Source organism: Sitophilus oryzae, unplaced genomic scaffold (genome assembly GCF_002938485.1).
Source record: "Sitophilus oryzae breed Bouriz unplaced genomic scaffold, Soryzae_2.0 scaffold_1307_pilon_pilon, whole genome shotgun sequence".
NCBI lineage: Eukaryota > Metazoa > Arthropoda > Insecta > Coleoptera > Curculionidae > Sitophilus > Sitophilus oryzae.
The window spans coordinates 3,194,229-3,219,474 of record NW_022145957.1 but is presented as its reverse complement, the minus strand read 5'-3'; the positions used below and the strand labels follow the sequence as shown (position 1 = coordinate 3,219,474).

At 35.5% G+C, this 25,246-nt stretch overlaps 2 protein-coding genes across 3 annotated transcripts in view; both read right to left on the bottom strand.

Annotated features, from left to right (window-relative positions):
- Window positions 1–23,143, bottom strand: part of LOC115874950 — a 153,711-nt gene extending 130,568 nt beyond the window's left edge. For both annotated transcript variants that reach the window (XM_030890259.1, XM_030890258.1), the window contains exons 1-4: window positions 23,043–23,143; window positions 20,398–20,504; window positions 19,176–19,282; window positions 1,317–1,544 (exon numbers count right to left, since the gene is read on the bottom strand). In XM_030890259.1, the coding sequence (XP_030746119.1) occupies window positions 1,317–1,544; window positions 19,176–19,282; window positions 20,398–20,504; window positions 23,043–23,096 (496 nt within the window). In that variant the 5' untranslated portion in view covers window positions 23,097–23,143. The remainder of the gene's footprint in view (window positions 1–1,316; window positions 1,545–19,175; window positions 19,283–20,397; window positions 20,505–23,042) is intronic.
- A 1,221-nt stretch (window positions 23,144–24,364) lies between these two features.
- Window positions 24,365–25,246, bottom strand: part of LOC115874949 — a 229,193-nt gene continuing 228,311 nt past the window's right edge. The window contains exon 49 of the mRNA XM_030890257.1: window positions 24,365–24,453. Within this exon, the coding sequence (XP_030746117.1) occupies window positions 24,365–24,453 (89 nt within the window). The remainder of the gene's footprint in view (window positions 24,454–25,246) is intronic.

Genomic DNA, 25,246 nt, shown 5'->3' with positions numbered 1-25,246 from the left:
ATCACAAGGGAGGTATGTGTGACCAGAAACTAAGAATTTTTGTTCAACTTGCTCATATACTCCCATAGCCACCAAATATAGAGCATTATTTTATTTTTATTTTGACCAATGCAATTATTGTCACTCCATATGATTAACTTTTTAGAAAAAAAATAATTACAGCAATGTGTAACGAATTGGCACTTAGACGGTTTTTCCCTATAATTGCTTACTCAACTTGGACGTCGCGCCATCTTTTAGCCGAGTATTTAACGTTAAAATAGCAGTATGGGACTTAGACTATTTTGTACGTTATAGGCCTTGGCACATAGATTACAAAATTAATGAAATCTTAAGAATTTAAGATTTCATTAAATTAATAAATAAATAAATAACATAAAAGAATTGATCGAATGATCAATTTGGCACTTAGACGCTTTTGAATTTCCACGCTTTAATTGTCTAGCTATAACGGTTCATAAGATAGACCTTTGTGACAGACGGACCGACGGACGGACAGCGAAGTCTTAATTATAGGGTTTCCGTTTTTACCCTTTGGGCACGGAACCCTAAAAACATGAACACAAATGAATAAAAGCGAAGAAAAAAACATACGTAAATTAAAATTCACATCAATCAACATAATCCGACTCAACTAGGGTTTCCGGAACCGGAGCTATTTTTCGAAATTGGGAATTTTGGTATCATGCCTTTAAGGAATCGGAATTTCCCTTTTTTCGGTACATTCGGTACTAGCAAATTTTTGTTCAATGATTGAACACTTTGCGAATCAGTAAGCAAGGGATGGTTTTCAAAATCGATAAAACATTGAGTTTTAAATGAAAATAATATGAAATTATTAAGTAATCAGTCATGAGAAAATTACACCTAATATTAACACAAACATTAATTCGCGACAAACTCACAATTCGCGAGCATTACCACCGAAAAACGCTACGGGGGTACTCCAACATACCTCTCGCAAAAGACACGCCCGCCGTATCAGTTTGTTTTTTGTAGCGTCTTTAGCGATTTCTTTTTTTCATTTTAGGGTATTATTTAAAAATATTTTTATAGAGAACATCTACTGTTTAGAAAGATTCTATTAAATTGAAAAATTTGAAGGAAATGTTTGAAAAAGTGTAGTTTCAAATGTTGAAAAATCAATAAATTAAAGAAATATTTTTTTATGTGTAACAAATAGTTTTATTCGCGTATAAAATAGTTTTCTAGGCTCAAACAATAGTTTATTACGCGTCAGAAATATTTTTTTACGTGTAACAATTTTTTTTGTAAAAAATGTTTTTTCCTGTATGGTCGTGGTCTTATTTTCCTACCATCGCCATGACTTTCAGCTGATAGTGCCGTTGTCTCTCCTAGATCAAATGGGGGTTCCCATTCAGCTACCTCTCGCAAGTCGGGGTGCAGCGGAGGGGGACCACATGGACCAAAGTTCTCAAATTGTAAAGGCTGTAGTTCTACTTGTGGAAATGGGTCGACGACTCTGGTGTAATGGGGTCGTCTTATAGGCGATCCATGATGAGGAGCAAGGGGCGGTGGTAAACCTAAAATAGTAGAAATAATATATGGCGATACTATAATTTTATTCAATAATTCTAATTACATAATACAGGGTGTTCCGAATTGCATTCGAGAAACTTCGGCAGCGTATTGTACAGATAACAATTACAAAAGTTCGTATAAATTATCGGCTTTATAACGAAAAGGCGTATCTCGATTTTTGCTACTTTTCAGGAGAGGAATTTAAAAAAAATCACTTACTTTCTTTGGCCAAGAAATGTCTTTAATTTTCTAATATTGTTTTTGTATTCACACGTAAACGGAGGCCTTGAGAAAACATTCTGAAGATAAATTGAGCGTAAATTTTAATAAATAATTTATTTTTAGTTGTTTACCAGAGATAGGCCTTTTTGTTTTAATATAATAAATTTATTACCGGCCGAATGGTATACATACGCCTATGTAAAATAAATTTAAAAATAATGATAAAATGTTCCTAATAAGGAAAAAAATAATACAATATTCACATAGATACATACAAAAAACTAGAAATCACCAAAAAATCAGAAACAAAAATATTTTTAAATACTTTTATTCGCGTTGGATTAAATCAACTGAAAACAAAGACAACGTTCATTCTAGAAACAAAAACAATAATAACTGAAAATACTCTTATCTAGCTTATTTTAACAATATTGTTTTTATACGAAAATATTTTTATTAAGTAGGTCCTAACATATTTTTAGTAATTATTTAGTTAATTTAGGCAAAGATTTAAAATAAAACATTTTCTGGTGATTTAATGACAGGTTTATCACCAGTGCAAAGGGGCTGTAGATCTTGATTTTTCCGTAATACTATAAGTTTTGGCCCTGAGTTTAGTTTAGAATGTGATGTTGAAAAAATGAGTTGTCGTTTTAGTGTTACTGTTCTATAACTAAAATAACTGTTCTATATTCTAAAACAGCTGGTTGGGCATAAATAATTCGCCTGTTTTTTATTGCATGAGCAATATCACGGATCTAGTAAAATTGCCCGAAAACAATTCACTGAAGTAGAATTACCCGAAAAATTGATCGAAAAAAATAAGGAAAGAGATAGTTGCCCGAAAAGAAAAATCATCGAATTTTAATTAACAGAAATAAAAATTTCCCAAGATGTCGATTTTGGTAAAAGATTGCTCTAATACAGGGTAAAATTTAAACACACGGTCCACTTAATAAAAATCAAACTAAACGAAAACAATACATGTTTCTTCACCCATGCTTTTTTGATACAAATAACCGTGGAGTAATAATTAACGGAGTAACGGATGATGATAGGCTCAATAAATACAATTTTCCAGAAATTGGCAGAGATGACAATTATTGTATTTTTCGGAAAACTTTTGGGTTCACTAAAGTGTTCTTAGGGAAACTATGATCTCGGGAAATTTTCCATTAGGGCAGTCTTCGTTTCGGTGATTTGCTTTCGGCCAATTTTCCTTCGGTCATTTTTGGATACGCAATACAGCTATGTGCAAAGTCTAACTCATTTTAACCATAGTTTGTGGCAAAAAATCAGAGACGTATTTCTTTCAACTGTGTTAAATTAGCCGCACTGTAAACGAGAGCTGCCATGATAGAACTTTTATTTTGTCCTGAGCAACCATCAGAAAATAATAGGCAGAATGTGTTATTTTCTTTCGCACGCATTTTCACAACTTAAAACAAAAGACCATCTCAAATTCCATCTTTCTTGTAGTATAAAAATTAGTATAACAATTGATATAACAAAGAGCTTTATCTCAACTTACGTCTCTTCGTCGTAACGAGTTAGGCCTTTTTGTCATAAAGCCAACGAAATGTATGTCCTAAAATATTTCGTTTCGTAGATACAAGGGGTAGAAGTTTCATTATTATTTCGATTTTTTCTCAAATAATTTTTGAGCTAGCATCTATATTTGGATGAAAATGGGTATATGGGTGTTTTTGACAAGAGAAATTTGGATTTCGATGTCAATGTGACATGTAGGGAGGACCTACATAGTGATGAGCCACTTTAATGGGTTTTTACTAAAGACACTTCCTTCATAGAAAATATTTAAATAAACAGTATTTTAAGTAATTTAATGTAAATGAAACTTTTTAAAGAAAGAAACAATATTTCTCCGACAAATTTATTTATTTTTCAATATACAGGGTGGTCGGTATTTTAATCAAGATCAACTTCTACAATATATTTTATAGATAAAAATAAGTAAAAAAAATCTTATGTGGTTATGTTCTAAAATGTTTTGTTTTGGAGATACAGGGTGTAGAAGTTTCATTTTTATTTCGTAATTTTTTCAAATAATTTCTGAACTAACGTCAATATTTCGATGAAAATTGATATCTGAATGTTTCTGGACATGGGAAATTCGATTTTGATGTTCGTGGCGTCACCTACATGTTTATAACTGTTTTGAACAGTAATAACTTTTCGTCCGTAACTGCATTACGCTGCTGATAAAAATAAATACATTTTCGCCGTTTATCACAGTCAATCTGCATCAAAAAAGGCATAGACTTCCATCAAATTACCCCCGCTCTCATACTCGTAAGTGGTCCACTGGGAAGCTTAAATTTGAAAAATCGTATCCCCCACCGATCGTTTTTCAGCAACTAAAAAAAATTTGCATTCAATTTTCTGACTGAAGCTTAGTCCCACAGAAAATTTTGGAACAAATGAGATGAGATGGTATGTTACTTAGAGATGAAAATGAAGAGAAATTAAATTCTCTACATTTTTATAGCAAACCTCTAAAACATACGGGGACAAAGTTAGAGGGCGCCAAACTCACTCAAACGCATTTTTCCGGGCGAAACCATTTTTTTACTGTCGCTAAGTTTTTAAATGTAAAGAGCTTAAAAAACCTTGAACCTTAACCAAATTGATGTGTAACTTTTTTTTTATATTTTACTGTTTACGAGATATATTTCATTCGTTCCCACAATGTCTATGCAACTTTCATAAAATCAATGACGGTCGATAGGGTTCTGCAAGTTACCTTCACCGATTACGATGTTCACTAGAACTGAGGATCGTTATAACATCCCCTGATCGTTTTGAGATGTCTTTAGGTGCGCTGAAGGTAGCGTTTTTGAGAAATTCAACATTTTTTTTGGATTCCATTTTCTGGCTAAGCAGAAAATTTTATAAAACAAAAAATTAAGAGAATTCAATTCTCTACAATTTCATTTTTCAGTAGCAAACCTGTAAAACTTAAATTTTTACTCCGCACGCGAAAAAATTGCTTACTATGTCAAAACCCTCGCATCTACATTGCCGAAAGACGGCAGCCGATCGACTAGTTAGTGCTAGAATGCGGACCAGAAGGGGCCCAGCGGCAGCTGAGTCCTAGTATGCTCGCGCAGCAGCTCGCGACATTGTAAACGTTATATCTCGTAAACAGTGAAACGTAAAAAAAGTTACATATCAATTTGGTAAATTTTTTAATACTCTTTATAATTTAAAAAATTTTGCGGCAGGAAAAAAATGGTTTCGCCCGAAAAAATGTAAAAAACTGCTATGACTTTGGCGCCCACAAACTTTATCCCCGTAGGTTTTAGAGGTTTGTTACTTAAGAGATGAAAATGTGGAGAATTTAATTCTCTTCATTTTTTGTCCCATAAAATTTTCTGTGGGACCTACAATTAAGCCAGAAAATGGATGACTGATGAAATCCTTCAACTTATGGATGACAGAAGAAAGCAGAAGTCCAGAGACAACCGACGGTACAAGGAGCTGAACAGGACTGTACGAACTGAATGTCAAAGAGCAAAGGAGCGTTGGCTAGCAGATAAGTGCAGTGAAATGGAGACCTTTGAAATGGCAAAAGAAACATGATTTGTTTAAGCTCCACAAAAATATCAAAGAATTTACAAACACAGCACGTAAACAGTTTCGAAGTATTCTGAAAGATGTTAACAATAAAATCTTGGTGGAGTTGCTCTACACAGATACACGGCCCGATCAACCACCCATAGCTATTAATTCAATGATTCTAGTCCTGATATTACAAAGGAAGAAGTCAAACGTGCAATAGAGCTTCAGAAGAAAAACAAGGCAGTAGGACCAGACCAGATCCACGCCGAAACCGTAAAGCTAATCGCCAATGCAGATGACGGGGTCTTAAGATTCTTAGAGAAGTGTTTAATTCGATATGCAAAGCCGGCAAGATACCCACTGATTGGCTAAAATCCACTTTTATCGCATTACCTAAAAAAACAAACGTTTCTCAATATAATGACCACCGGTTAATCAGCCTGATGTCGCATGTCCTCAAAGTATTCCTCCGCATAATTTATACCCGTATATACAACAGATGCGAAGGACAGCCGAGCATGCATGCAAACGAGCAAATGTAACAGATGCAAACTTGCCGAGATTCTTAGGACCATCGGTGTGGATGAGGGGGACGCATTATCACTCAGTCATACTGGAATCAGACTGCATAGATCAGGGCGAATGGCGGAATATCTGATGACGTAGCAATTAGGAAGGGCGTCAGGCAGGTGTGTGTATTATCCCCACTCCTTTTCAACATCTACTCCGAGGCGGTATTCCGTGAGGCACTAGGGAGCGTTGAGGATGGTATCAAAATCAATGGTACCGTGATCAACAATATTCGCTTCGCAGATGATACGGTCGTACTGGCTGGCAACATTCTACTACTTCAGAACATGATGGACTGCATGAACATAGCATGCAGTACGGATTACACATCAATATTAACAAAACTAAACTTGTTATATTTTCCAAAACACCGGGAAAGACTGTTCTCAGAATTAACAAGGTGGTAGAACAAGTATCGTCCATAAAGTATCTAGGAGCCCTCGCCAAAGAGGCTTGCGACTCCAAAACTGAATTTTTAGCGAAGATCGAACAGGCCAGACGTACTTTTGCTTCCATGAAAACCCTCTTCTCCAGCCGAGATCTAAGCCTCCAACTGCGCATACGTATGCTGCGTTGCTACATCTTTCCAGTATTTATCTACGGCTCTGAGAGTTGGACACTCATCAGACATTGGAAAACCGTATTAACGCTTTTGAGATGTACTTGTATCGTCGTATGCTGCGTATATCCTAGATGGATAGAGTGACAAATGAGGAGGTACTCAGGTGGATGGGCAAAGATAAAGAGCTTCTATCAACAGTGAAGGCCTGGTCATCGAAGGCAAAATTGAGGGTAGGAGATCAATGGGAAGAAGACAATTCCTCTCGCAAACTCCTGGCTTAAGGATCTGCGTCGTTGGTTCGGAAAAACATCGATTGAAATTTTCAGAGGTGCGGTTTCACGCACTGTCATAGCCAGTTGGATCGCCAACATCCGAATGCAGATGGCGCGGCGGCCTAAGAAGAAGAAGAACATGTTTATTTTTTGTCAATGATGGCATGTACTGATTATTTCGATCTTAGATATCTTGAGAACGGCTCCTTACGTAAAAAGTGGCGAAAATGTATATTTTTTTCTCTCAGTTGTTAATACAGGCACGGACGAAATGTTATTACTTTGCAAAACAGTTAAAAAACATGTAAGTGGCGCCATCCAGAAATGAGAATTTGACTAACATCGAATTTCTCATGTAAAAAAAATATGCAAATACCGACGCTAATTCAGAAAAGTATTTGGAAACATCCTAAATAGAAATGAAACTTCTACAACACATCTCCGAAACGAAATATTTTGAGACATAAATGTATTACGAACTGTTTTACTTATTTTTAAGTTTCCTAAATTCAGTTCGGACCAGCCGGCCTGTGTATTGAATGGCCATTGCTTTTTATTTACTTTTTTTGCAAAAGTCGTGAAAACACAATATGGAATAAATTAAAATAACAATTTTTAGTCAATAGGTAACTTTATATATCATATTTATTTATTTGAATGGTTCAAAAAAACGTATGCGACTATGCGACATGCGTATTGCGACTTATCTATGGCTTATTGTTGCTGGCTAACATAAATTCGATATTCGCTGGTAATAGGTTCGTAGAGTCTTTGTTTAATATTTTTTGTTTATAAAATTATAGGGGTTAATTTTATAAATTGTGATTAATAAAATTACGTTTATCTCATAGAGGAGATCAAAATGAACAAAATATCGTACTTTTTTAATCGGCATTAAATGACCTATACAATTTTGCTAACAAGAGGAACAAAGGTCAGTGGCACACATGTTTTGTTAGAAAACTATTCCAGTGATAACCCATATGCATGTCCCTGGTAAATCTGTCGACACTTTTTTAGCATTAGAATATGTAGTACTTATAGTCATTTTTTTTGAAAAATAAATCTTATTTTTACATGAGGAATCTCCCCCTTTTTGAAAACCCTGTAAATTAGCGTATATTGCTTAATGTGATGATATAACGTGATAACAAATATGAAATGCTAAAATTATTTTTCTATTTGGTATATATCCCAAACGATTAATAATAAACGAATCTTGGTAAAAGTGTAAAACACAAAGACCGAACCTGAGTACCTGGAAATTCTGGCAGAAATCGAAGCTAAAACCTTGAAAGCGGTCTCCATGAAGGAGATGATGACCTCCACAGGGTTAAGTCAAGCTCAGGTTCGGCACAGACGACGAGAGAGCCAAATATACAAAAAATATTTGGAAAAAACATGAAAACAACTGCAAATGAAGCCTGCCAAAGCTACATCTCTATTCAAGGCTTTTGGCGCCCCAAAACTACAAGCAAGCTCTCCCCGTCAAACCTCAGATCTCTCCTCCACTCCGAAGACGTCTCGCCCTACCAACACCCCCATGCCACCAAATATAGCCGACAATTTTATCTCAATTCCTACTCAACCAAAAAGGAGGCAACCAACCTGAGGCCGTCTCCAGAACCAGTCCAGACACCTGGCAAAAGGCCACTCTCCGATAAATTCGTTAGCAACCGGAGAGACACCGGCGAAAAATCTTAAACTATCAACCGTAAGCAAGATCCAGAACAATACAGTTGAGGGTTGGAACCTTTGGTGTTACATAGCAAAATAAAAAAAGTTTTGTTGTCGAGACCATTTGCGTTCAGTAATTCCTTCAAGTAGCCTAAAGTATGTGGAATAGGAACACTTTGGAACAACGAAGATACATCAAAGGAGACCAAAATTTCGCCATCATGCAATGTTATATCTTTAATTTTGTTAATGAATTCAATATTATTTTTAACTGAGAAAGAAGGTTCATGATCAGGTAAATTTTCGAACTCCCTTGATAACCATTTTGCCAAATTATAAGTCGGAGAACCTACAGCCGAAACAATTGTAGACCGTTCCTGAGCCGACGCAGACCAACATCACGCAGGCGCCATTGCCGCATCCTGACGGCTCTTGGGCCGCAACTAACGATGACAACGTACCTTCCAACGAGAAATTCAGGGAATTTCTGCCATTCTAGAAGCCAGCTAGAGCAGAGCAGTGCGCTCCTGAAGCGTGTCATAGGCTGCGCACTATTGGTCTCGAATAACACGCTAATTTCGGCATTAGACCTGTGGCTTGCTAACATATCACCAGCAACTCGAAACGACCTGTGGCGTTATCCAACCATAAGCCACAGGCAAATAATCACGGCTTCCAGAGGAATGCCAAACGTACAAGAGCCAGCGAGTACAAAAAAGTACAGGATACTAACCTAACCTAACCGAAAAAACTAGTCAGCGCTAGCGGATATGATACTTTCAGGCTTACAATGTACGAAGAGCCCATTCTGCCTAAAATAGCTGACGTCGAGGAATTTGATGGCTCAATCTTCGAGGGCTCATCTACTGCAGACGACGCAAAACCTCAAAACACAAAAACTGCTGCTGTCACGTTTAAGCCTATAACCGCCAAGGATGTACAGGACTCCGCTGCAAATTGGCGCCCGTCGGTCCCGGGACCGGACGGATTAACGATCCAGCCGTCTAAGACCGTTAAACCACTGCACTTGACGATCATCATGAGCTCTATTCTGTACAGGAACACTCACCCCACCAGCTGGAAGAGCTTAAGGACCGTCTTAGTACCCAAAGACGGCGATAGAACGGCTCAGGAAAATTGGCGGCCAATAACAATCGGTTCGGCTGGTCAAAGACTGATGCACCGAATAATGAATACCAGAATCAAAAGCAGCAACAGTCTGAATCCCGCTCAGCGCGGATTCACGCAGATTGATGGCACACTTGCCAACGTCTTGCTACTAGATTACTTCATTTCCACCAGAAGAGCGAAAGGCAAGTCTTACACGGTTGTGTCTCTGGACATTAGCAAGGCCTTCGACACGGTCTCCTACAACAGTGTCCGAAGGTGTATGGAGCGGCTGGGTCTGGATGAGGGCACCAGTACTATATCATGTGCACCCTGGAGAACAATAGAACAACCCTAAAAGTCACACACGGCCTATAAAAATAACAAGAGGCGTCCCCCTGTGTGACCCCCTGAGTCCGCTACTGTTCAATATGATAGTGGAAAAAATCAACAATCCTGAACACAATATGCGCGAGATAAATGAGGAGGAGGCGGCACCATAAATGAGGAGGAGGATCACAGCTTGCCCAGAATGGCCTTCGCCGGCGACGTGGTGTTGATGGAAGACGACCTCAAAAAATTGCCACTGTTACTTAGTGATACAGTGGACTACTTTCAAAAGCAAGGCATGGCAATTATCGACAAGAAGTGGGTCTCTAAGTCTGGCGTTCCACACAATGGGAACAAATGCACATTCACGTTAACAAGACCGATATCTACTGTGAATGGCGCGAAGATCCCAGCGAACAGCAACATGGCTACATTTTGCTACATGGGACATACTGGGGCTAGAAAACCCTCCCTGTGTAACCTGCAGTTATGGGTCAATAGGCTGCTCGGAGCCCCACTGAAGCCTGATCAGAAGATAACCACTTTGAAAGACCATCTGCTTCCAAAATTACTGTATGGCCTTCAGTCGACCCATATCACGGGAGGGCTGCTTAGCACTAAGAGGATTCTCCATCTGCACTTACACGCTCCCGACGCCTTCCTCTTCACAAAACTCGGAGACGGTGGCCTGGCCATCCCAGAGCTGCGAGTCACAATACCAGCGCAGCTCCTGGGGATGATCCAGAGGCTGCTAACTCGCACTGATGACCCCGCAGTCAGCTTTATGTTACAGACGGACCGGTTCAGTAACATCTTTGACCGACTCCAGAACCTGGCTGGCAACATACCACCAGACCAGAAATGGAGAGAACGGAGGCACTCTCTACAAGCCAAATCTGGCGGTACACCTGGACGCCAACACTACCATCATTACCGACGTCCAGGTCTCCTGGGAGACCTCCGATAGCCTACCGGTTGCGTGGGAGAGGAAGAATGATGTCTACGGGTATGACAAATTTGTAGTAGCGGTGGGTAAGAGCTGGCCCGGAAAGCGCCTTATTACCTTATTTGTAACCCGGTAATTATAAGAGCCAGGAGTATATGGCCCCGTTGCAATAAGCCAGCGGAGGACTCACTAGCCTGTTCAGACAGCTCAAGGACAGTTGCGTGCATAACGCGCTTAAATGGGGGAGCTCGATCCATGCTTCATTCATGCGCAAAACAAAAAATGAAGTCCAATGCATTAAGCGTATCGTTTGTTTCGAACTTTTAAAAGTAAATTTGTCCATAACTGTTCATTGTTAATGTAAATGTTATGTATTGTAATTATTATTATTATTTTTGTGTGATGACTAAAACTGTTGTTTGTTGTAACTTTCACATCTATCTGTGTATTATTGTTATTTCCGTGGATCTCCGAGTTTCGGGTATGGTTGCTTACGGGTAGTTTTCACCAAATCAAGCAATATTCAAATGCGATCCATGTTAAAGTACTAGTAGTATAAAAGAACTAGTAGTATAAAAGAACTAGTAGTATAAAAGCACTAGTGCTATTATGAGTTCATAATAACACGAAAATTTTAAAATAAGAAACAAGCAAAAAAAGGTACCTAAATACGTTTATTTATTGTAAACATTAATTATAATATCAGTACAATTGGTTAAATTAATTCCAAACGATGACAGGTGAGTTGAATTTTTAGAAAGTAAATTTATTTCCTGAGTGCTTGAACTTGTTGAAGACCCATCATTGCCAGAAATGTTACCCAAAATATTACATGACACTTTTTTCTTATTCTTTTTGGAATTTTCTATATAGCTCTCTGCCACTATGTTAGAGCACCAACCACCATGTCTTTTAACAGTTAATAAATCCACTCCTGAATCTGCAAGCAAAGACGCAGGCGATCTACGGAAACAATGTCCAGTGTATTGTTGTGGATTTGGAAGACTTAGGAACAATGCTATTTTTTACGGTATTTCCCTCCCCCAAATATTAATGCCAACATTACTTTAATACATTTTCCATTTCTGTACCCCACAAAAAATCGACTATACTCTGTGTTGCTTGGCCGCATAGCTTCGAACCATTTCCACCATATTTATTCCTTCAACACTTCCTTTCGTTATAAAAAAATCTCGTGATATCTTTGTTTTCGTAAATGGAATAATGACATGAATGTATTGTCCTTCATCTATAACATTTTGCAGCTGCAGATTTGTCAACTCGTTACACCGGCAGGCTCCCGCAAGTCCCACTACCAATGAAATTTTGTCAGGAAATAAGTTTTATCATCGGCTTCCAACAAGAAACGAGTTATGTCTTCTTTTCTTAAAATTCTCGATTTTTTTGACCACCGAAATCCTTCCGATTTTCTTTATAGAAATGCAATTAAATGGACGTACTTACTAATAGCTGTATTTTTCTTCACTGATATAACTGAACGTAGCATGGAATAATATACCCAAAGTGATGAAGCCTTCCTATGTTTTGAAAGATGTTCAAAATATACCAGGAACCTTTTCGTTACTACTATTCTTGATTCCTTTCCCTTTACACAAGTCTTCAAGTTTTACATAGGCTTGCTCGTACGTTTGTCTTGATTTTTCGGGAAGTAGGGAATCGACAACGTTTTGCGCAATGCCTTCAATATCCGAAGGGACACTTTCAGAATCAGAAACACCCATATTAATATTATTTTTTGTTTTTTGCTAAAACTGAACGTTTAACACAAAATTGAACATCAATAATTGAGTTGTCAAAGTCAAAATGGAAACAATCAACAAGCACGGTTACCGACTAATATAGGCACCTGATAATTTTGAATTTTAATTTTTAAGATATCTCTGATATTTTAAATTAAATCAAATCTCTTTGGATCGTCCCTCGTCTCGCGTCGTAGATTAAATTTTGAATGATACACGTTCGATACGAACTTTTTAATGAAACTTGTGTAACTAAGCCACTCGGCTAACGCCTCGTAGCTTAACGTTACACGCGTTTCATTATGATGTTCGTATCGAACTTGTATCATTAATAACTATTACATGTAGATATGCCACATCTATGATTCCACGGCCTCCGTTCTTTCTAGGTAGTGTTATCCTTTCAACAGAACTCTTGGAATGGTGTTTATTGAATTTCGTCATTGTTACTCTGATCATTGTCTCAATGTCTTTGATGTCCGTTGCTGACCACTTAATTATGCCAAAGGAATACGTTAGTATGGGTATAGCATAACTGTTTATGGCTTTTGATAGATTTTTCGAGTTGAGGTGGGTTTTGAGTAGTCTCTCCAATCTTTGTTGGAATGATTGTTTCTGTTTATTCTTGATTGCTACATGGTTGATAGTTTTGTTTTGTTCTATTCCTAGGTATTTGTAATATTCCCCGGCTTCGATGGACTTTATTCTGTTGCTGGTTTTTGTTGTGTAACCCGATATTGCGGTTAGCCTTCCTCTCACTATTCCTTGAATTTTGCATTTTTGTGTTCCAGTTCCATACCAATGTCGTTGCTGAACTTTTATACTGTTTTAACTGCATTTATTAGATTTTCTTCAGTACTTGCATAAAGTTTCAAATCGTCCACATAAGAGAGATGTGTGATTATGTGGCTTGATCTTTCTGATTTGATTTTAAATCCTTAGTTGATGTGTTTAGAATACTTGAGAGGGGCTTCATGTATAAACAGAAGAGAAGTGTGCTTACACTGTCACCCTGAAATATACCAGTATTAATGCTTATTTTGCTGGATCGAATGTCAGTGGCTTGCTTTCCCGTCATTATTGATCCGGTATCTGCTCTTTTGGTAGGTGTTACCACTCTGATGGATAGAGTGGTTTTCCATTTTGTCATTGTATTCTCAATGAATCTGATTAGCGTAGGGTTGACTATATATCGTCCTATTGCTGCCAAAAGTCACTAACTAACATTTTTCCGAACAACCAAATTCAATCACTAACTATGTTTTGAAGCGGAGAATCGACTGCAAAAGTCATTAACTACGATTTCTGGCTATTTATGTTTTATTTTAATACCGAATAGTTACTAACTATAAGTACTATATATAATATACTAAATAATAAAAAGTAAGTTAGTGACTTTTGGCAGCAATGGGACGATATATTCTAAGTACAAATAATATGGAAAATTGCGGGATCTCATCGTAAGTCTTAACGAAGTCAATAAAACAGGTTGCGGGTTTTCTTAATGGCTTGGTTCATTACGACTGAGTTAATGGTAAGTTGTTCCTTGTACCCTAGTGTTTTTGTTCGGCTTCCTATTTGCTCTTCTGCTAGTATATTGTTTTGTTATTTTTATATACCTATTAGTTTAATTTTTATAGTTTAGAATTATTATTTATTTTTATAGAATTTAATAGTTACTTTTATAGTATATTTGTATGCAATGTTCACTTAGTATTTGGTTAATGCACCTAGTGATTAGCTTGTAGATTGTGTTTAAGCAGGTGATCGGCCTGTACTGGGACGGGTTTTGAGTATCATTGGATTTAGCTAACAGATATGTTGTTCCTTCGCATATTTTTTCGTCTAATAGTGTTGGGTCTCCGACCACTTTGTTTATGATTTTCACTAGTTTTGGGTGTAAGGTGGTGAACTTCTTAATCTAGATGTTGTAGATGTGGTCTGGTCCAGGGGCTTTCCAATTATGGGTTTTGCTTAGTTGGGCTATCACTACATCTGTTGTGATTTGGTTGGTTGTCATCTGTGGTATTCCTGCATTTGGTTTTTCGATTGTACTGATACAATCTGCTTTGTCATTGTGATTTTTTGAGACCGAGCATATGTCTTTCCAAAACTCTTCTATACATCCGATGGGTTGTTTTTTCATTTTGTTTATTGGCAATGGTGCTGTAGAATTGTTTTTGGTTAGCGAGGAATCTGGCCTTGTGAGATTTTCTATCGTTGCTCTTCTTATATCTCGTTAATCTTTTTGAATATGCCACTATTTTCTGCTTGATTGTGCTGATGGTTTCTTCTATATTTTCATTTAATAGTTCATGCCTTGAGTGATATCTGTATGTCTCCTTTATCTTCTTGATTTTCTTCTTTAGTTTTACACTCGGTTTTCCTTTTCGGTGTTCCAATAGTTGTGCTAGCGCTGTTCTTAGGTCTGATATCTGTCGCTCTAATCTTTCTTGCCACCTAGGTGTTGCTTTTTTGTGGTTGCTTATATATTCCTCTAATATTTTAGCTCCATTGCAAATTGACAAAGCCTCTAAATACAGGATTTTCTGTATTTCCTCAAGTGTTGTGAGATTTTCCAACTGCTCGGGTAGAATAATGGAATTGAAGGGTCGAGTGGATAAAGGAGGTAAGTAGCAAAAACATATTTCCGAGAAAAACGACGTCAATTTTTTTTGCCTACAGAAAATAAAAATAAAAAATGTCTATACCTATGTGGAGGAGTCATCTCTCCAAAAAAAATCTTTTATGGGTATTTCGCCACTGCACTGCAAGAAAATCTACAAAATAAAAAATGGTTATTTTTTGTAAAAACTTCTGCGTTAAACCTAAACGGACACTGCTTGTCAGAAGTTATGTTTACAGTTATACAAATTTGCCTAACAAAGAAAAAAAATAGCATTTTATTAAATTTTAGCATTTATTCGCTTACACATAAACATAACTTACAATTTTTCAAAAAAAATATACAAAAAAAAGTTACCTCCTTCATTCACAACATCATTAAAAAAATACATTTTTGAATCGATGAAGGTAACAAAAGGCAAAAAATATATCTTTTTGAATACGTTATAACTCTATTTAATGCTATTTTACAAAAGCTTTACAAAAACCGACAACTAATTATTGTTTTCTTGCTCCTGGATTATATCCTGATAATATGAACTCTGGCCATAAATTTTGGCATTGTTTCTGGTTTTTGAGGATGTTGTTGAAACACGTTGCCATATATTCGTGAAGCGATGAAAACTTTTTAAACCAGAAATTATGTACACCATCCAGTCTTGGGATTCTCCAGTTTGCAAGTGTGCTAAAGATATCTCGAATGTCCTCTTCTGAAAAAGTTACTGGATTCATTTTCTTGTTTTCGTACTTTCTCGTCTCCTCCGCAATCCATGCTTGATGATCGTTATGTTTTGTATCCACACCCCATATACCAGTCCAGAATTGTTGTATTGCTCCACGGCGGGAGCATTTCAAGGCTCGGGCTTTTTACTTTTATTAAGATCCCTATAAAATTGTCTCTCACTTTGTCTGAAGCGTTTGTTGTCTGTTTTGCGCTTGTGGCTTTCCGTGTATCACTTTAATCGTTTGGTTAATGCAGCTAATTGCTGCTTAAGACTGTCAAGATAGTCGTGAATGACACGATATACTACTACTAGTATATATTTTTCGTCCATTACATTCAATGACAGCTCTAGCACCGCAGTAAACAAGGAGGTGAATTTCTTCGAGAGAAGGATCTTGTTCTAACAGTTTCACTTGTTCTTGATTTACAGTTGAGATAACGTTGTTAACGTTTGACTTGTACAGGGTGATCGAAATTGGTCTGTTTTAACAGAGAAAACCTATTTCCTGACTAGATAGAGCAAAACCGACAAAGATGTCATGGGCTCGATTTCTGAGACACGACAATGGCGTAAACCGCCTGTTGATATTTTCACTGCCAACTGAGATACGGGGTCTTTTTGAATTTTTTACTATTTTAAAAATTGCCCATAACTTTTTTATTTTGCGGAATAATAAAATTCTTTTAAGCACAGTCCAGTGACGTAGTCAGTTTTTTTCTATGCTTGATCTTTTCATCACAAATAATGAAAAATATAAATTTTTAAATGGAAATCATAGTTGGCTATGAACTTAAAAATATGCTGGCGTTTAACTCTTTTCAACGATATAAAGTTAGGGGTATTTATTTCTAAGAATGAGAGAAATATTAGGTTTTTCATCTTTATATCGAAGCAGGCTTTGATTTTGTGTTGACTTATGTGCCTAATTATTTTTTATCACAATTTAATATTCAATATTATTATTTATCTGCATAATTAAAGACTTTTGGAAAGGTAAATTAACATTCTATATTAGTATTAGTAATTACAATTGGAATCGATACAATAAACAAAGAACAAGACTAAAAAAAATTATTTTTTGTGTGGCGAATATAGTTTTCTAAAAAAAATCATCAAATATGTTCAAACTGAGCACCTCCTTGTTCAATACACTATAAACATCTTTTGCGCACAGAGTTACAATGATTTGTTATGCGAACTAGTGTAATAAGTCCAAAAGCTTGCCTAGTAATCTTCTGCAATTCTTCTCTCGTCCCAATGGTTCTTCCCTTATAGATAAGGTCTTTTAATTTGCCCCATAAAAAAGTTGAAATGAATTAAATTACAGGCCCTAGTAGGCCTAGATATGGGGGCCAAGATGTAACGTTGTAACCCTGGCGTTTTAATTGTAAATGGTAATACTAATATATAATGTTGATTTACTTTTTCAAAAGCCTTTAATTATGCAGATAAATAATAATATTATAGAATTTTATATTGTGATAAAAAATAATTAGGCAACTATAGGTCACCACAAAATCAAGGCCCGCTTTGATACAAAGATAAAAAAACGTAATATTTCTCTTATTTTTAGAAATAAATACACATAACTTTATATCGTTGGAAATGGTTAAACGCCCGAATTTTTTGAAATTCATAGCCAACTATGATTTCCATTTCAAAAAATATATTTTTTATTATTTCTGACAAAAACAGCATGTATAGAAAAAAACTGACTACGCCACTGGATTGTGTTTAAAAGAGTGCCTTAAGAACGTTTTTACAGAATTTTATTATTCCGCGAAATACAAAAGTTATGGGCAATTTTCCAAATGGTAAAAAATTAAAAAAGACCCCGTATCTCAGTCAGCAGTGAAAATATCAACAGGCGGTTTACGCCATTAAACGTGTCTCAGAAATCGAGCCCATGACATCTATGTCGGTTTTGCTCTATCTAGTCAGGAAATAGGTTTTCTCTGTTAAAACAGACCAATTTCGACCACCCTGTACAGTAACACAGGTATGCGCGGTCTTTGTAGTGGATCTGAGCCGCGATATTGGATTAGGTTCTTCTGGATCAGTATTGGGTATTGGTTGGTGTTGGTGTCAATACTGCCATTAGTAAGACCATGTGGTGGGCCATCAGGTTCATAGTTATTGTCTGCTTCTTTATCTACGGTATTTATGTCGCCCTCCCCATCCAAGTTCTCTACCAATTATACAACGATTAATTATCAACCCAGGAAGTAACTTCTTAGCAACAATAGCCCGTCTTTGGTCTGCTATTCTTTGTTCTGATAAATGCTTTTAATGGGGAAGAGCTGTCGTAAAGTCTTTATGCATTCTTTGCCTGTACATTGTCAGATCAAATTCAAGAGATGTTACTCTAAAACAAACCAACAACAACAACAAATAACGCTTTATTGTGCAAAATGCCAAAATAACTTCGTCGAAAAAGCATTTACAAAACAAACAAAAGCACAAAAAAAATATACAATACAAATCATACAATTCAAAAAAATGTAAGTCATTAAAATTACAAATAGAACATACATGGACAATTGCAGAACACAAAAAAAAGCAAAAAATATGATCGCATGACTTTTTTATTGGTATTATTATCCCATTTCATGCGCTTTTTTTGTTGGTTCTCTGCACGTCTGGGTCCAGCACTTTGCTGCATAACACTATCGACAGTGGAGGGTCTTTGTTGGAGTGGAAATTGTTATTATTATAGTTTATTATTACATACATTAAACGCTCTCTTTAGAAACATAAAATAATATTGTTATTGGTTGCCATTTAGAGTCATACTGTAGAAATACTTTTTATATAATTGTTGTTAATCTCCCTTTCGGGACTTAATATCTAACCGATACTTTCCGACAAGTCGGAATTAACTACTCTGCACTGTAGTTGTCATTTTGTGGATCTGCCCAAGCTCACCTGATGATGGAGTAGGGCTCCGAAACCGGTAGTGAGAGCAGGTTGATCCACATTATGACAAACACAGCGTAGAATTAAATTTCTATATCAGCAGTTAAGTGGCAAGAATTCTTATATAATTTATGATAAACAGAATATAGATACTTAGTGCTGTTAACTACATTGTTTTAATTATCTATTGCCAAAATATTATTTTATTTGATTGCAACTTGGCAATCTTAATACCTTTTGTTTTAAACCATATGGTTTTCAATTATGTAATAAAATGCAATGTTAATACTCTTGTGTCATAAGTAAGGCGATTTAATACAGTAAATATAATTAATTTACCTCTAGGAATAGGCTCATCAAAAGGATGGTCTTCTTCTCCTACTGGACTACAAGGTGCGACTAGCTCTCTTCGCATTCCATGTCGTCGTTCCATTTCCATAACTTGTCTAATATATTTGTTTTGAATAATTATTGCAAAATAAATTTATTTACTCCTACTATACAGGGTGCTACAAATTTTAGGTACGAGCATTGGTATCTCGGAAACCGTAATAGATACGAAGATGGTTAAATTGGGGCAAATGTCATTTTGGGCTTTATTATCATCCGTCATAGATTAAGGAAACAAGTTTAGATTGGAATGCTCGGCTTACCGCCTTAACTTAAAATTGTTTCGGAGCACATACGTTGTAGGGCGCAGCTATAGCGGTTGTTAAGAACAACCGCTAAACAAGAAAAGAAATAATTTTCTCTTGTCAAAGTCAGAATCTTCAAAAATTATAAAATCTTTTAAATTTTAAACCGCCCTCATTGAAAAAATACCGAAAAGTGTTTAAAGCGTCCATTTTCAAAGTTATTATTGCCATCTTGTGAGTTTCATTTAAATTGTATTAACTCAAACCCGTCATAATTGTGAAAAAGTGGCATTAAAAACTTAAAAAGTTGTGTGAACTGCAAAAGTCATCGTGGATCGTGGCATAACGTCGGTTTCCAATGTTCATAGGTATTTCATACATGTCCTTATATAAAATAAAGTTTCTTACGTGCAACACACACTGTATTTTATTTAAAAAATTAAAAGAAAATAATAAATTTGAATAAATATTTGGTGACATAATTCCGGAAAATGCCGCAGCGCTCCGAAATTATCAAAAGCTTTGAAAAGTAACCTTGTAATAATAGCGCCAAATAGTATTTACATTGTGTTTATGAGCACTTTCCAATCTAAACTTGTTTCTTTTATCTATGTCATCCATCAAGACAAGATTTGGTTAGAGTTCAAAAGTAAGTAGTAGAGTAAAATCAAAAGTTTATTGTTTTATAAGCTAAATATTAGGCTTCCTCTATAGATACAAATGACAACAGGAAGCTGTTGCTAGGATATTCTATTAATTTTAATTGTGTTTTCAGATACATTGTGAATAATCGTAAATTAAAAAGTGTGAAGTGTAATTGAAACCAATAATTTATTCCACTAAGTGCGAGGTTCTGAATGAAGCTTAAATCTATTCAACTCCATGTACAACATTTAAAAAAATGTTATTATAACAAGCTATCTTACCTTCCAGCATCTGATTTATAAAATTTAATATCTCTTCCGATACGTTCCATTTCCTTTTGTTTTTGTTTTTGAGAGGGTCTCATATATGGCCCCATAAATGTCGTAGCCTGTAAAGTTAAAATAACATTAATGCATACTAAACTTTGATGTATGTACCCTACAAGGTATCCCACTAAGAATATCTCTCGGCTGTATCTCGGAAAGTATTAGTCGTAGAACCTACAGAAAAAAATATTTATAACTAAAGAGGTCTGAAAATATTTCAGTGAAACAAGCTGATAATGACGCTGATGTCCTCATAGTTCAAAGAGTAATAGAACAATTTAATGCAGCAAATACAACTATAATGGTTGGCGATTGGCGAAGATGTTGATTTGCTAATACTAGTCACTGCACGGACTACAATTAATAAAATTATCTACTTTTTGAAACCTAGAAAAGCTTAACAGTGAACTAAAATATATTTCTCAAAAAGTTTATCTGCTTATCCTAAATCGCAAAACCATATTTTATTTTTACATGCGATAACTGGCTGTGATACTACATCAACAATTTTCGAAAGAGGTTGAGTATTACAAATATTTAAAAAAAAAAGATTTGATTGATATCGCTAAAGTATTTAAAGAAATTGATTCTTCTCCTCAATCGGTAGTCACAGCAGGATTTCGCTTTCTTTTTGGTGTTTATGGAGCTTCCTTACGGAAATCAATTGCATAGACAAGTACAGATATTTTTCTTTAGTAAAACATATTGTTAAGGTGTATGTGGCAAACTAAACCGCAGCGTGTATTGGGAAACCTGGCGAATTCACCAGAAAGTAAAAGACATTTTTAGGCGCCATCTCTTAATCAAGTCGACAAGTAAGCGAATCAGACAATAGAATTTACTAGTAGATGGCAGAAACGGAAGCAGAACGGAAAGAAATAATATTGTTACGGAATCCGTAACAATATACAATAAACAAATACAGCTATCTTGTCTTCCTCTGACATCAGTCTCAGCTCAGCAATACTTGTATCGAGTCTACCGGCTAAGCAATCAATTTAACCCAAAATACTGGGGTTGGAAATTAACTGATAATACTTTGGAACCATTTCAAACTTTACTGCTACCTACTCCGGAAAAACTACTTATAGTATTTTTTTGCAACTGGACAAAGGCTGTAGTGCTAAATGTGGATGGCAGAAAAGTAGGATTACTTTGTTTACAAGGGTGTACTAATTACCTAGGCCAGTCTTGCTCGAATGTTGATGTAAATACTGGTGATGATGATTCATATGATTCATGTGATGCCACACAGAAGGAGAACAAGAAATTAAAGACATGAATGTTAAAGTTGATTTCGAAAGTTATGAATCAGATTAAAATATCAAGAGAAATCAATAACTAGAATAAAATAATTAGAAGATTGTCCCATAAAACTCCGTCAAAAACGTTAATGAAATAGGCCTACCGGGAAAACCACGTTAAAAAACGTGCCGAGTACACTGGTGGCGTGGAAATGTATGTATACTTAATGTAATATAACTCGATAGATATTTTGAATCGCAATATCTCAGAAGTGGTAATTCTTAAGAAAAAAAGTAAAAGGACCATTATTGTAGATAATTTTATAATCTACAATTTTGGTTTGAGCACTTTTTTTGAAAAAAACTTACCGTTTACGAGAAAAATCCAGAAACACTAAAATTTTGACATTTGACCTTGAATAACTTTTTTAGCAGACGTGGGATCAATGGGGACTTTCTTGTATAATGGTAAAACCAAGGTGTCTACCAAAATTCAGCTTTTTTTATCACTATTTTTATAGCTAAATTGACCGGACTACAATTGCTATTAACATTTAAATAAAAGCATATCTCTAACCTTCCCCCACTACTTCATAATAGACAAAATTGTTAAAACAAAAAATTCCGAAATTCTCTTAAGAGTGTATTACGCTGTACTGTTTGGGTCGCTCTCAGGGGTCGGGTATAGCGGGTGTGTGGCCGAAGGAAATATATTTTATATTTCAGAAATCTGCCTAAGGCTTAGAACGATCCTGTCATGTTAAACCACACCCAAAATTCCAAACGCACGTGCTTTGATTAAGGTTTACAGAGCTTCAGCATTTGCCATAAAATAGCGTGCAATTTATTACAAAACCATATAAATTATATATCACTCTAATTACAAAACTTTAATCTATTTCCGTATTGTAACGGAATTTTAATTATGTCTTTATTTTCGAGAAAATTTAGCCCAAACATAAGGAATAATTTTTTGATGTTTGACCATCAAAATCTAAAAATAAAGAAGTTGTCGAAAAATGCGCTACCAATACGAATATAGTATAATCATTCATCTTTAATTTCCTTCTTCATTTGTGTAAAAATGCTTGGCCAATTTTACATAAAACGTTGAATGCCAAACACTTATTTTGCTACATTGCTTTTTCGGACTCGTGAAATGGACTCTTAAGATTATGACGCTATTATTTATAGTACGTATCACCCTCTAGCGGCCATTCTACAAACCTGAAAATAATTTCTCATGACCTCTATAGTTATAAATAGTTTACTTTAGCAGTTTCTACGGCTAATACTTTCCGAGTTACAGCCGAGAGCTATTCATAGTGGGACACCTTGTAATTGTAATTAACATACAGCATCAGTTGGTCTTTCGGGTATATTATGCATTGACAATGGTGGTCCTCTCATTACTCGACGGTCCTCCCGAGACAAATCTCTACGTTGTCCTAAAATATAAATACTTAATGCCATCCAGAAATAATGCTTTAATAACTTCAATTTTAGTTAGAATAATTTAATAGAAGTCTGTTTTGTTTTATACAGAGTGGTCCAAAATTGTATTCGGGAAACATTGGCAGCATATTCTGCAGGTAAAAATTTCGTATAAATGTATGCTCTAAAATGTTTTTTTTTTTTCGGAGATACGGGGTGTAGAAGTTTCATTTTTATTTCAATTTTTTCCCAATAATTTCTGGACTTATTTTCTGGACAAGTTTTTTGACACAAGAAATTTGATTCTAATATCAATATAAATCCTACTTGTAGAGAGCGCCACCTACATATTTTTAACTGGTTTGAAGAGTAATAACTATTTCGTCCGTACCTGTATAAAACACCTGAATAAAAAAATATACATTTACGATGTTTTTTACGTAAAAAAGGTCACTTGGTAAAAATCGCGTACGTCGAGTAAAGCCCCATACTCACACTTCGCTACTTCACTTCGTTCCTTTCTCGCGTCCCTTCGTCCAAAAATCATATATTTACTATGGGAAAATGTCGATTTTATGCGACTGTGTGTTCCTTCCTCCTTCGTCAAAACGCTACTTCGTCCGTTTACTTCCTCGAAAGTAGCAAAGGAATTGTCACGAACACAAAAAATATTAAAATATATAAATCGATCTTGGATTTCATTCGTAGTTGATTTCTTGCTTTGGCAGTATGTCTGTACAGGGTGTCATTTTCGTGTGTTTTGCAGGGTTTCTCGTTTAAGAGTCGAAATACAAAGATGCGGTTTTCACATTACGCTGTTACTTTTTTGTCAAACTAAAGATGCTACATACAGATATGTCCTAGCTCTCTTACTTCCTAAAATACAGGGCGAATCTGAAATTATTGCATTTTTCGATCCCCTTTCTATCATAACTTATCGAGAAGGTGAAAACGGTCTCCCGTACAGTTTTTCACGTAGAATGTAGTGACGTAACTATTTCTTCGTTGGAATCTGTCTTTTTTTAAATTGACTAAAACTTATATGTTTTTTTAAATACGATATTTTGTATATTATTTTATTTTCCTTGTTACGAGCTTTCTAAAATACTTATTTTCATAAACGGGGTAAAAATGCATTATTTAACTTTATTACATAGTCGGCCGTTTCTACAGCTAATACTTTCCGAATACAGCCGAGAGCTATTCCAATTGGGACACCTTGTAATTATAATTAACATACAGCATCAGTTTGGTCTTTCGGGTATATTATGCATTGACAATGGTGGTCCTCTCATTACTCGACGGTCTTCCCGAGACAAATCTCTACGTTGTCCTAAAATATAAATACTTAATGCCATCCAGAAACAATGCTTTAATAACTTCAATTTTAGTTAGAATAATTTAATAGAAGTCTGTTTTATACAGAGTGGTTCAAAATTGTATTCGGGAAACATTGGCAGCATATTCTGCAATTAAAATTTCGTATAAATGTATGCTCCTAAAATGTTTTTTTCGGAGATACGGGGTGTAGAAGTTTCATTTTATTTAAATTTTTTTTTCCAATAATTTCTGGACTTTTTCTGGACAAGTTTTTGACATAAAAATTTGATTCTAGTAATCATATAAATCCTACTTGTAGAGAGCGCCACCTACATATTTTTTAACTTTGGTTTGAAGAGTAATAACTATTTCGTCCGTACCTGTATAAAACACCTGATTAAAAAAATACATTTACGACGTTTTTTACGTACAAAGGTCACTTGGTAAAATCGCGTACGTCGAGTAATAGTTCTCGAGATATTTGGCATCGAAATTATCAATACATGTCATCATTGACATAAATTAAAACATGTTGACTAAATAGTTATTAGACTGAAATAATTAATTTGAAATATTTTTGTGCCAAAAGTTCAACAGAGACTGTTTTATTATAATTTTTTCGAAGAAAACTTAGTCTCTTAAAATACTTAACAGTTTTATATAGATACGGACGAAAAGTTATTACTCTTCCAAATAGTTAAAACACATGTATCCATACACATGTTAGAACCTTGTAGCTCTAATAGTCCTTCAACAAACCCAAAACTTACAATTTATAAAAATCTAATCGTTTAGTTACAATACTC